The sequence below is a fragment of the Pantherophis guttatus genome, chromosome 1 (assembly GCF_059756535.1).
Source record: "Pantherophis guttatus breed Tessera chromosome 1, ASM5975653v1, whole genome shotgun sequence".
In the NCBI taxonomy this organism is placed as follows: Eukaryota; Metazoa; Chordata; class Lepidosauria; order Squamata; family Colubridae; genus Pantherophis; species Pantherophis guttatus.
Window position 1 is genome coordinate 262,109,101 of NC_142063.1, and position 12,828 is coordinate 262,121,928.

General features: G+C 35.4%; 1 protein-coding gene across 4 annotated transcripts in view; it reads left to right on the plus strand.

Moving 5' to 3' along the window:
* The window catches only part of PHACTR2 (phosphatase and actin regulator 2), a 66,989-nt gene extending 57,295 nt beyond the window's left edge, over positions 1–9,694 (plus strand). For all 4 annotated transcript variants that reach the window (XM_034418948.3, XM_034418947.3, XM_087882840.1 and 1 more), the window contains 5 exons: positions 336–391; positions 2,691–2,752; positions 4,594–4,731; positions 5,910–5,986; positions 7,443–9,694. In XM_034418948.3, coding sequence (XP_034274839.1) covers positions 336–391; positions 2,691–2,752; positions 4,594–4,731; positions 5,910–5,986; positions 7,443–7,458 — 349 coding nt within the window. In that variant the 3' untranslated portion in view covers positions 7,459–9,694. The remainder of the gene's footprint in view (positions 1–335; positions 392–2,690; positions 2,753–4,593; positions 4,732–5,909; positions 5,987–7,442) is intronic.
* Positions 9,695–12,828: the final 3,134 nt, after the last annotated feature.

Sequence of the window (12,828 nt, forward strand, 5' to 3'; positions counted from 1 at the left end):
GTTTTTGATTATTTCTTTTATTTCAAGTAGATATTTCCAAAAATGCAAATCACATTTTGTAGACAGTACTATGGTATATATTCATAAGCAAGAGCAGTTACAAAATTCATTATATGCTTAATTTATGTGATTTCTATACACTCATTTAGTTCAGTAACACTAAATGGTAATTTGCAAATTCAAATTAATGCTCAGCATTGAAAGTAATATGTAAAGTCATAGTATTTGGTAATTGGTATTTGAGAAGTTGTTTTGGCAGTGATTCTTTCTAAAGTGATGCCTTCATAAGAAGTTGTTGTAACTGGGAGAAAATATCTGTGTCTTCCTTTTTGCAGAAGGCTTAGTCAAAGGCCCACCTCTGAAGAACTAGAACAAAGAAACATCCTGAAACGTAAGCCTTTAAAACAATGCATCTAATTCTGCAATGCCAATAATGTTATATTTTCACAGTGATCACACTTCCTGGTTTTATGAATGTGAATAATTCTGCAAGTTCTTTGCTAAATATAGCCAGAATATTAAACCATATATATTGGAAGAGTGTGAATGTACAATTTGCAGCTGAATTCATTGAAACATAAGCACTTCTGCAGAAGTGTACCCAGCCATTTGGTGCCAAGGCAGGACTGGAGTGGCCCTCAGATAGTAAGCAGGGGGACAATAACATTTGGGAACTACAGATCCTAACATGAACATTAGATCTAAAAATCTTAGTATCGAGTGCTAAATTATGAATCAATTTATGATATCATGCCCAGTAGTTTGAACTGAGCATCCTGATCATGCATTACACAGTAAATATATTAAATATGTTTAACTATATGTTTTATAACTACTTTAAATATGTAAATACGTTTAACCTTTTACAGTGTACAGACGTTGTTTATTTAGCAAATCGCAAGTATGGAGTCTTAGGGCAGTAAGTTTGCTATTCTTGCCAAAACTGGCTTTCTAGAAACATAATGTAGCTCTTTGTGCCAGATGAGAATAAGGATTATCATTGTTTGAACAACTATTGGGTAGAATAATTTCTGTGGCATTCCAGTAGAGTAGAGCGTTGTTTGTTTTAGGTTTTTTGTTTCCTTAGCAAACATGCAGTGTTACCCAGATATATAAATCCCCACAGGATATAGTGGAATGTTCAGGTTTAATTTCCTGGATTATATTAGGGCACAAACCTGAATGTCAAAAGCAGATGTAAGCTGATGGAGATCCTCCCAACCCAAGTAGATCAGACAGACACTTGGCATAAAATGCCAGCATTTGCTCTTCTCACAAAAAAGTGGCTCTGAAATTGCAAGCGTATTTTCCTAACTCAATCTGTATTAACCACATCTTCTTTCAATCTGCTTTCAGCGTTTTCATGATGTGATAAATAGTGTGGCCAATATAAACTGATGAGTGGCAATTGTGGGTGAATAAGTTATTTTAGCAACAGTGTAATCCGGTCCAAATGGCTTCATTTCTACATTATCATCATGTCATGTTGATAGGCTAGAACTACTGATTTACTGAAACTGAGTATTTGCCACATCTACTGCATAATTTGCTACCGCCTATATACCAGATGAGATGTAACATTTAATTCATCCATCCAAAATTAGTATCAAAGTTCCAAAACAGCCAAAAACAACAAATGCTTAAAAGTGGATAGGAATTAACGATGTTAATTAGTGATGGGCCACTATTGAGAGATGTTCTGCTCAACTCTAACATGTAGTGAGAGATCCTAGCTCTTAGTTCATTAATCTTGAGATGCACAGGCACAGTTTAAGGATACCTGAATGTGTCATAAATTCTCCACCTTGTCTATGGTGGCAGCTTTCTAGATGAATAGCAAGAGATTTACTATCCTGAATGGCAATCAATGAGAAAGATTGGGCATCTTCACTAAGCCTGTGCATTACCATTCTCTGAACAGTACAGGTTGCTGTAATTATATAAATACACAGAGATAGTGCAAGTAAAAACAGAAGCTGTGATTATATTTCTACCGTTAGAGTAATGATGGACAGGAAAGTTCTTGCACAGTCGAGAATTATCATAAGTTGAAGACAGGTATGATGGCATAGGCTAACCAATTTCAGCTTGTTTGCTTCATTCTGTTGCTTCTCTTCGTTCATTCCACTTGCTTTTTAAATAGGATGAGCATTTTTTCTAGGTCTCAAATATATAAATATTCTCACCAGTACAGTCCTTGGAAGCTCCTACCCTTCAATTGTATAAGGCATGATTGGTCCTTTCTAAATTGAAATAAACTTGGGAGATACCACTCGTGTTCTTACCAATTTACTCAGTATATATGTTTATACCATATGGCTTCTGAAAAGGCAGAAAAAAATTATGCCGATGAAGAAGGATGAGAGTGAAGGGAGAAAAAGAAATGATTTTTTCTCTAACACATCATTAGATAGAATAATTGTTTTAACACACATAGCTTAACTATTGCTTCCTTGGAAGGCTCTCTATTTGAACCTTAGGAATAGAAATTAATGGAGGCTGCCTACTCTCTGTTCCTTATCCTATGACTGATCATAGAAATGAGAAGACTAGTTTAAGAAATGAAAGAAAATGCAACTTGGAATGAATTTAAAATATTAATGAGGATTATTTTCTTACATTGTAACAAGTCTGTCACCTATTTATCATGCCGTAAGTATGCCTATGTTTCTTCTTTCATTTGTAAATAGAAAAGAATGAAGAAGAAGAACAAGAAGCTAAAAGAGAATTGAAGCGCAGTCTCAGTCGAAAGGTAACTTAAATGTTTTGTTCAATAGATCCTTTGCATTCTTTCTTTCTTTGTGTCAGAAACACCTATAAAATATACCCTGTTTCCCCCAAAATAAGACATCCCCTGATAATAAGCCCAATGGGGCTTTTCAGTGCATGACAATAAGGCCAAGCGCTTATTTCAGGGTTCAAAAAAATATAAGACAGGGTCTTATTTTTGGGAAAACATGGTAGATGTATAACATTCAATATTGAGCAAATAAAATGGGTATAAAATAGCTAATAAAAATATAGCATGTGTAAAAAGTATGTAAAGTACAGGTAGTTCTCAACTTACAACAGTTCATTTAATGACCATTCGAAGTTACAACGGGACTGAAAAAGTGACTTATGACTGTTTTTCATACATGACCGTTGCAGCATCTCTGTGGTCATGTGATTCTCATTCAGATGCTTGACAACTGATTTAACATCTATGACGATTGCAGTGTCCAGGGGTCATGTGTTCCCCTTTTGCGACCATCTGATAAGCAAAGTCAATGGGGAAACCAGATTCACTTAACAGCTGTGTCATTAATTTAATAAAGGCAATGATTCACTTAACAAATGTGGCAGGAAAAGTTGTAAAATGGGGCAAAACTCACTTAACAAATATCTCACTTAGCAACATCAATTTTGGGCTCAATTGTGGTCGTAAATTGAGGACTACCTATAAATAGGATTAAACCTAAATGACCTTCATCCGGCATCGGGCCACATTGACAGGATTTTCTCTCACCAGCATGAGGTCTTCCTCCGTACATGTACACATAGACATTCTTTGCATTGCCAACTGATAAATGCTGGAGAAGGCCCTGGAAATTTTGTTCTCTTGAGGAAAGATTGAATGAGTTGGGTGAGTCGTTTTAATGGGGAGAGAGAATGATGACGGAACTATTTTCAAATGTTGGAATAGCTGTTACATAAATAATGAGAATGAGTTCAAGGAGGAAATGCAGCTCCAGAGTGCTCAACAACACTTAATTTCACAAGTGATGTTTGAAATGACATTAAGATGAAAATATAAACAGGCAGGGTACATTGGTATGTTTACCTGACAATGGGTGGACATAAAAAGAGATTTGGCTGTAGTGTTACGGTTATACACATCAACTCATATGACGACCTACAAAATGGGGAGATTGACTAAGAAAATCTTGAGTCCCAACTGGACTCATTCAGAGGCCAAATGGAATATAAATATGTGATGAAGTTGATTAACATTATCCAGATGAATAAGACAATGATGTATAAAATGAAGTCAGTATGTGGAATTCTTTGCTCAAGAAAGCTAAAGAGGTTTGGTAGCACAGTGGACTAAAGCACTGTTATTAACATCTGCTTGCAATTACTGCAAGTTCAAATCTCACCAGGCTCAAGGTTGACTCAGCCTTCCATCCTTTCAAAGGTAGGTAAAATGAGGACCCAGATTGTGGGGGCAATAAGCTGACTTTGTATAAATATACAAAAGTATGAAGGCTATTGCTTAACACATTGTAAGCTGCCCTGAGTCTCCGGAGAAGGGCGGCATATAAATCAAATTAAAAAAAAAAAAAAAGAAGGTGTGGTTGTCTAAGTCCATTGATTTGACTTCTGAGAAACAAGACTAAATTCTAGGGATTTCTTACAATGCAAGATTGTCCTGCAATCAAGCAGAAGCTATGTTGCTTTATCAGTGAATTTCTTTCATCAACATGATTTTACCTTTGTGTTGTTGTTTTTTTTTAATTCTATACCCTGTCTGTTTTCAATGATGTTTGTATTAGGATAACCCTAACCTCCAGATTCTTTGGGAGAGAGTTTATGAAATTTTTTTCTTTGCAGCTTAGTTTGAGACCAACAGTGGCTGAACTTCAGGCACGAAGAATCTTACGATTTAATGAATATGTGGAAGTAACAGATTCACCAGATTATGATCGACGTGCTGATAAACCCTGGGCAAGATTAACACCTGCAGACAAGGTAAGAGGCATAAATCCTGCATGAATTGAATATGAGTAATGAATTGAATATGAGTAAGTGAGTGAGTGAGTGAGTGAATGAATGAATGAATGAATGAATGAATGAATGAATGAATGGCTGAAGAGCTGAAATTTTAAATACATTGTCTTTCTGTATCTCAAAATAAATCTCCATTAATTAAGATTTCATGCACGTCCAGACATGATTTCTTTTAATGTGATTGTTCTAGAATTATTTTAAAACAAATTGTACAGTTCTGTTCAGAAGGAACAGTGCACTAATTCTGGCTCCCTTGTCTCAGTAATTATTTTTCATATCATAGTATTTGTGGAATGTTAGAATATAGGTAGTCTTTTGTTTGACAACTGTTCATTCAGCGATTGTTCAGCATTACAGTGGTGCTAAATGAAGGGATTTACAACCCGAGCCTGAAGTTACAACTGTTGTATCACTATTACACTCCATAGTCACATGATGAAAATTCAGGCACCTGGCAATATGACCTCCACTACTTGTTGGGTTTATGCCAATAACATTATGCTTCAATGTGTCTTGCGTTTTGTTTATTGTTTCCAGTCTTGCGTTTTATATATCTCTCTAGAGTAGAAGATGCTGAAGTTCTAGGAGTAGTTTGTTCTTTTGAGAGATGTAGACAGATATTTTAGACCTATGTTAATTGTAAAGGAAATTCTACCAGAATGATGTATGAAATAACTCTGAATTATTCCTCAGCAATGTTTGATAGATTTGAAAATCAGAGTAACTTTGGGGACCTCTCTCTATTTTGAGTAGTAGGTTTCTCTTAATATACTTTATGGGTAAATTTGAGTGTTGCTTTTTAATTAAGCTTGAAACACTACACTGTCCAATTTCACAAAGTAAAATATTCTATATAAAGTAAATATAGAATCACATATATAAATTGAACAAACAAATAAAACTTCATGATATAAGAAGAGAAAAAGCAAATTAGCTAACAAGAGTAAGTAAGTAACTATTATCCTTCAGAGTTTTTGACTAACTCCCATAAACCTTAGAAATTTAGCCAATGGTTAGGGATTATGAAATTTGGCTCACAAAATGTATTTTGCCACGTTTTTGAGATTGACCACTTTGTTACATTGTAGGTATTTCCATTTAAGACAATCTGAGTTTACGTTTGTGTTTTCTTTCATCAGGCAGCAATACGGAAAGAATTGAATGAATTCAAAAGCACAGAAATGGAAGTACATGAAGAAAGTAGACAGTTTACAAGGTAGGAAACCATTCATGCACAGATAGCAAACTCTTAAAGTTTCTTCTTTTCCACTTTTGTATCACATGAATATTTTTGCACATTGCTGGAACTTGTGATGGTGGTATATAATATAGTTGCATCAGCCTGGTTTTATTTTTCCTGCAATCAATATTGTGACTCAATTTCTGACATTGCCTTGACAGAGTAGGCATTGTATTTTATTCAGTTTATTTAGTTTTGTCTTTTTGTTGTCCAAAAATAGTTCTCCAACTACAACTTTATTGACTCAGATGTTTTAAACTGCTGGCTAAAGTAATCTGGTACTTGTCATATATGTGCTTACAGTTTCAAATTATTGCAAACATGATAACAGGAAACAGACAAGAATAACTTATAATGATGACCTATAAATTTGAAATTTATAGAGGCACAAATGATGTGTTTCTATGAATAGCTTCAGACATGATCAAAAGTTTCTAAAATCCTAGTTCCTGTACATGTATCCAGTGGTGGGTTCCTCCCGGTTCGGTCTGGTCTGGCCGAGCCGGTAGCGGTGACAATATGATGTCACCGAACCGGTTCTCCCCCCCGCCCTCCCCCCCAACGTTATTCTTACCTTTTATTTGATCCCACCCCCAATCTATTGCTGCCTCCTGAGTCCCAGCTGATGACTAGAGGGAAAAAAACTGTTTAAACTCTTGCCGCGGGGCTTCAAAGGGCCGTCCTACAGCTGATCAGTGTTAAAAGCAAACAAATGAGTCGGGTCGTAAGTGCGAGGACTGGTCGAAAGTGCGAGGACCTTCCAGAAATGACTCTGACCAGCTAGCCATGCCCACCTAGTCACATGACCTCCAAGCCACACCCACAAAATAAGCCACGCCCACAGAACCAGTAGTAAAAAAATTTAGAACCCACCCCTGCATGTATCCAATGATGCAAGACTTTTGTTCTATCGTATTAGTTCTCTCATCTCTGAAGCAAATGAAATAATAACAATAATTGGGCAACATTCTGTTCTTAAATTGAACAGCATTAAACTGTGTTTCACACAGTTATGTGAAACAGTATCTAAACAAAGGGTTCCCATCAATATTTTTTTTTGCCCATGGGATCTCAGTTCATTGCTAGTTTAGAAGCATTTTATCTTTCTAAACCTTTCAAGATAACTCATTTTAATCTGTGGGGTTGTTAAAATATTATTCCTGATAGCATAGCACACAAAGAGCTAAGAAGTAAATAAATGCATTCATTAATACTTAAAAATTTAACAGCAATGTTAGTCAGACTTGAATATGCTTTTGAAATATGGATTCAATCTATTTTATAAAGAGAGTGGTATCTATGGTATGGGCATTGTGTGGATGTTTTAGCATTTGGAATTTGAATATTTGAACTTTACAATTGTTCTGATCTTTCTTCTACCTTGAGGATGATGAGAGAAAAAAAATCAAAACATTTTATTTCTCACCTTCAGGTTTCATCGTCCTTAAGTGTTGAAAATACTCTGCTGTTGAGCACAACTATCTTTCCTGAGGAAAGTCCTCCATCTTGAAGCCCAGAGTACATCACAACTGAAATGTCTGCAGTACTCTATGTTGTGGGTCCTCATATTTAACAAAAAGAGACAACTAGAAGTGATACAGAAAAGAATATAAAAATGGCCATGTAATATGAATGTTTACTATTTTGTTTTGAATAGAAAATCTTACTGTTTTTTCCTTACCAACAGTTAACTGTGGTGAACAGAAAATGACTATTGACAGGAAGGAAGCACAATCCATTTTCAAATAGAATGGGAACAGACATACCTGAACTATTGTTTGTGGGCCAACTTATATACTTAGAATTTAAAAAAAAAATCTTCGTGGAAGTAAGTTTATACTACATTAAGAGACTGGATTACTACAGCAACATGAAAAACCAGGAATGTGAACAATTCTCTTTCTGTCTTCCAGAATGTCTTTTTTGGAGAATTGCCAACTCTACTTCTCATAAATAGTACAGGAATTTCATGTAATATGTGAATTTGGCAGTAATTAGTACAATTCACAGTTATGTTTATGATTGTATGATTATGACCTCTAAATTGTCCATTGGGGGTTGCAGTTTTGAGTACAACTAGATTATGAGTTGTACAACATTAAAATCGCTAAGTGTATCTTTATTATTTAGGACTGCAACACAAATTCCTTTTTTAAAAAAATGTGATGAATTTAAAAGAAGCACCAAGGGTTCTCTGTAATCATGAATCAATTGAAAAATATGCTTAGAAAATTTTTTAAAAAATGAGACAATAAGAATGCTGTGAAAAGAACTGATGATCTTTAATCTTGCTTGATCAGACAATAGTGATAATCGGATTTTCAAGCCAAACTCAAAAGTTCAACAAAGACGAAATACACATGGACACTCCCCCCCCCATTTTGATAGTTGAGCTATATTTAATTGGTCCTTAAATCAGTAAGAACAATGTAAGATTAAGAGGATGATTTATATTGAAATCAGGATTTATTTCTATCAGAATAGGAAAGGTCATGACAGGAGTTTTCGGGGGGGGAGAAGGGGGCTGGCAAATCACATAGAATAAATTGGCATTATATTGCTACGTTTGGGACTACAGTAAATATTTGTTGTAACAAACTAATGGGATAGAAGAGGGTGTCCTTTACACTGAAATGGCTGTTCAAAGGCACATGGGAGTTTATGCACAAGTAAAAATGTCAATATACATATGTACAACAACAAGTGGATTTTTGTTGAATCTGAACCATATCCAATTAGTTTGAAGTTTTATTGCATTTGCAAATAAAACTCTTACAGATGCAAGTCTTCCCTGCTTGAGCACACCACCTGCACATGGATGGATTCCTACCATAACAGTGCTTTATTTCCCTTTCCTTTGCTTCTTTGACATCACACCAGTCAGCCTGGGGAATGGGAGCCTTGCCCACATTTATTTTTGTTCAATCTATCCTTCCACTGTGGACAAGAGCAATAATGGGGATCTCCAAAAGGAAGAGTTATTCTGTTCCCCAAAGAACCTGTTGCACTGAACATCTCCATGCTAAGGAAGCAAAGGGGCAAAGCAGAACACTATTATATGAGAAAGATCCCTCATCACAAGAGTCGGGGAACACACAAACTCTTATTAACCTAGAATTTGAAATATTTCTTGACTAAAAGTATTCAGTGTTGCAGTTTAGCAGCATTTGGAATGGTTCAGGTTTTGTCCTTTGCCTTAGCAAGTTGATGGCACGCTTTAATGGGAAAGGGACTTGCTGCTGTAGACATCTATTAAATCCTCCTCTAGGACCATGAGAAAACTACCAAAAGGGGCTTTAAACTCACAGCCTTTGTTGTGTGTGGTTATGTGGAGCAAATGGTCAGTCTACTTTTATATTATCTTGTAACTGTATTTGTGAATATCCAATTAGTATAACAGTAAAAGGTGGAGTGCTTTATTATGTGGATCCTAAATATGGTGGTTTATTACAAGCCGACGACATTGTTTACACTAAAAATTGTCTTATATTAGCACTTATTTATCCTTTTAATGTACACAGTAAAGCTTAAGGACCTGAAATACACAAGGGCATGTACTGCAGTATTACAATATACGTGTATTATTTATCCTTTTTAAAGTCTGTACATACTACCATTTATTTTTGTCCATGTGTTCTCTTTAGTTCCTAATGATAAAAGATACGTATTTTTTTCAGCAATAAATGATCTCTGTCATGATTTTTTAACGTTGGAACTTTTATTCCTTTCTTTTGAGAAATTAAAAATGTATCAGAATTACTTTATATGTGTGTACTTAGAAATAAGATCTACTGAGTTTACCTAGAGCCTAGCCATATGCCTATATAAATGTATACAGCATTATACTCTAAAAATATTTTAAACCAACCTAAGTGTGATTTAACACAACAGAGGCTGTTCAAACAGAACTATTTGTAACAAGAAACTGAAGATTTGAACTAGGCTTAAGAAGATTAAAATAAAATAATTAGGGGAGGGGCTCCCAGATGATCTATGTTAGTTTTGAGGATGGTTAATGTGGCGGATTTTCTTTTGAGTGTGGAAGTTAAGCAGGATCAGGATAGATTATTATGTGGATAAAAACTTCCAGATAATTTCAAGGCTGTGGGTTAGAAGTAAAACAATCTTGAAGAACATATTTTTTCTGCACTGTTGCCAAGAAAACCATAGATGTGTCTACATAGTCTAAGCTAAGGCTAGTTTAGGCAGAAAAAATCCAGATAACCACTGGTGTTGTTAAGGATATTGGTGTTGTGTTACCAACCAGCAGAGTAAATGCACAAGGAAACGTTGCTGAGAGCAATGAATAAGAGTTATGCAAACTGGTTTATCAAAAGCTTACTTTATAGTAGAAAAACAGTCTCATAGTCTTTAAACAAATTCCAAGTCTTTGCCAGTAAATCAGTCTAGTAGTTACAGATATTTTCTTACCAAACAAACATTAGTTGGTTAGAATAACAAACTCACTCTGGTTCACAAACCATGATGGTTGCAGATCCATCCAACGATGATTAGCAGATATCAACTCCTCTCTGGTAGCTTATCATATCAGCTCCATCATCAATGGCATCATATCATAGCAGCAACTGAATAGTTACAGTACCTTGCTTAAATACTCTCACACAGTCATTATCTAATTACAGCATGACTCAGCATTACAATGAATACCTTTAAAGTAACATAATACATTTCCAGATTAAAGTTACAGTACACATATATTGCCTGGACAACTAGTTAGGCTCAAACCATATCCTAACAGGTGTCATAGATCTTTTTTGCCTTTCTTGTGTCATCTAATGATTATCCAAATTTTTGCAGATTTTATAGATTGTTTCAGATATGGTACCTTTAATAGTTCCAGGAGTCAAACTCAAATGAAAAGATTCGTTCGTGCTCTCTGAGTTTGGATGTTTGCTTGCAGATATTTCATTAGCCAACTATGTTGAAGATATTGTTGATAGTATTAATGACTTACATGACTTACATCCTCTCTAGTTGTTCCTTGTTCCAAGATCAGAGAGCACCAAGGACTCTACAGTCCAACCCGAAAGTAGTGTCTTCTATTGGAATCAAATGAAAGAGTTATTCTCTATTTTTCCTTTTTTTTTACAAGTTACAAAAATATAGCTATACAGCACCATCCACAGACTAGCCATACTTAGAATATTGTGCAATATTGGAGGAGTATTAAAACTTCTTTGAATTGTAATATCCAATTTTAACAATTTTTGGTTGTGATATAAAGTTAAACAATTAAGAATTAGTGCCTTCCCTCTCTCTTTTCTGATTGTTTTTATTTCATCTTTTTACATTGTAATGTTTGAAGGCAGATACAGTCTGAGATCCTGTCTGGTCTAAAAGCAGGAATATGTATAAGCAACCTAGTTTGATGTTAATATTATAAAGCAGGGAACTCCTGTAAATATTCAAACTCATAGTTTAACTTTTTAAAGTTACTTTTAACTTTAGAAGTTCTTTACACATAGACCATATATCTACCATGTAAGTCATCTCTAGGCAAGATGAGTGACATGTAAGTTTACTAAATAAATTAAATAAATAGTAAAGATCACTTTAGTACAGTTAAACTCAAAAACAAACAAAAACATCATGCCACACAAACTTTTTGCATTCTTTAACAAAGTAACTAAATTAAAGTGGGCCAGCAAAATTTGTGGACATATATATATTTGACTTCAGTGAGGCGTTTGACAAGCTAGTCCACAGCTTACTTCTTGGTAAGATAGAAAAATATGGAATAAACAGCATCACCACCAGATGGATTCATAACTGACTGACCAACCACACTCAATGTATTATCCTCATTGGAATCACATCTACATGGAGGGAAGCATGCAGTGGAATACCACAAGGCTCTGTCTTCGGCCCAGTAAGTTTTCAACATCTTCATAAACGATTTAAGTAGATAGAAAGGGAACTCATCAAATTTGCAGACAACAGCAATATCCAACACTTTAGAAGATAGGCTCAAGATCCAGAAGGATCTTGACTAGACTTGAACATTGGGCCCTACCTAACAAAATACAATTCAGTGATGAGAAAAATAAGATCTTATACTTAGGCAAGCAAAGCCAAATGCACAGGTATAGAATAGTTGATACCTGGCTTAGCAGCAGTAACTCTGAGAGGGATCTATGAGTCCTAGTGAACAATCATTTAATACAACAGTGTGATGTAGCTGCCTAAAAAGCCAATGCAGTCCTAGGCTGCACTCCCAGAGGGACAGCATCAGGATCATGTGAAGTGTTAGTACCACTTTATGCTGCACTGGTAAGGCCACACTTGGAATATTGCATCCAGTTTTGGTCACCACAATAAAATATATATATGTTGAGACTCAGAAACTGAATAGAGAAGAGCAACAAAGATAAATATAGAGGACAGGAGGCTAAAGCATAGTTTGAAGAGTTGCAGGAACTGGGTATGACTAGTCTAACAAAGGACTCAGCATGACATAATAGCAATTTTCCAATATTTGAGAGGCTGTCAGAGAGATGGGTTGACCTATCCTCCAAAGCACCTGAGGGCAGGACAAGAAGTAACAGATGGAAGCTTTACAAAGAGAGATCCAATCTAGAATTAAGTAGAAATTTCCTGTCAGTGAGAACAATCAGTGGAATGGCTTGTCTTCAGAAGTACTGGGTGCTCCATCACTGGAGGTTTTTAAAGAAGAGACAAGACAGCCATTTGTTCAGATTGCCTATATAGATTCTCTGTCATCGAGGCCACGGTTGTCCCAAAGATGCTTTTTTTCCAAGAGGCAACTGAACTTTCTGTTTTTTTTTCTTTGAAGACAT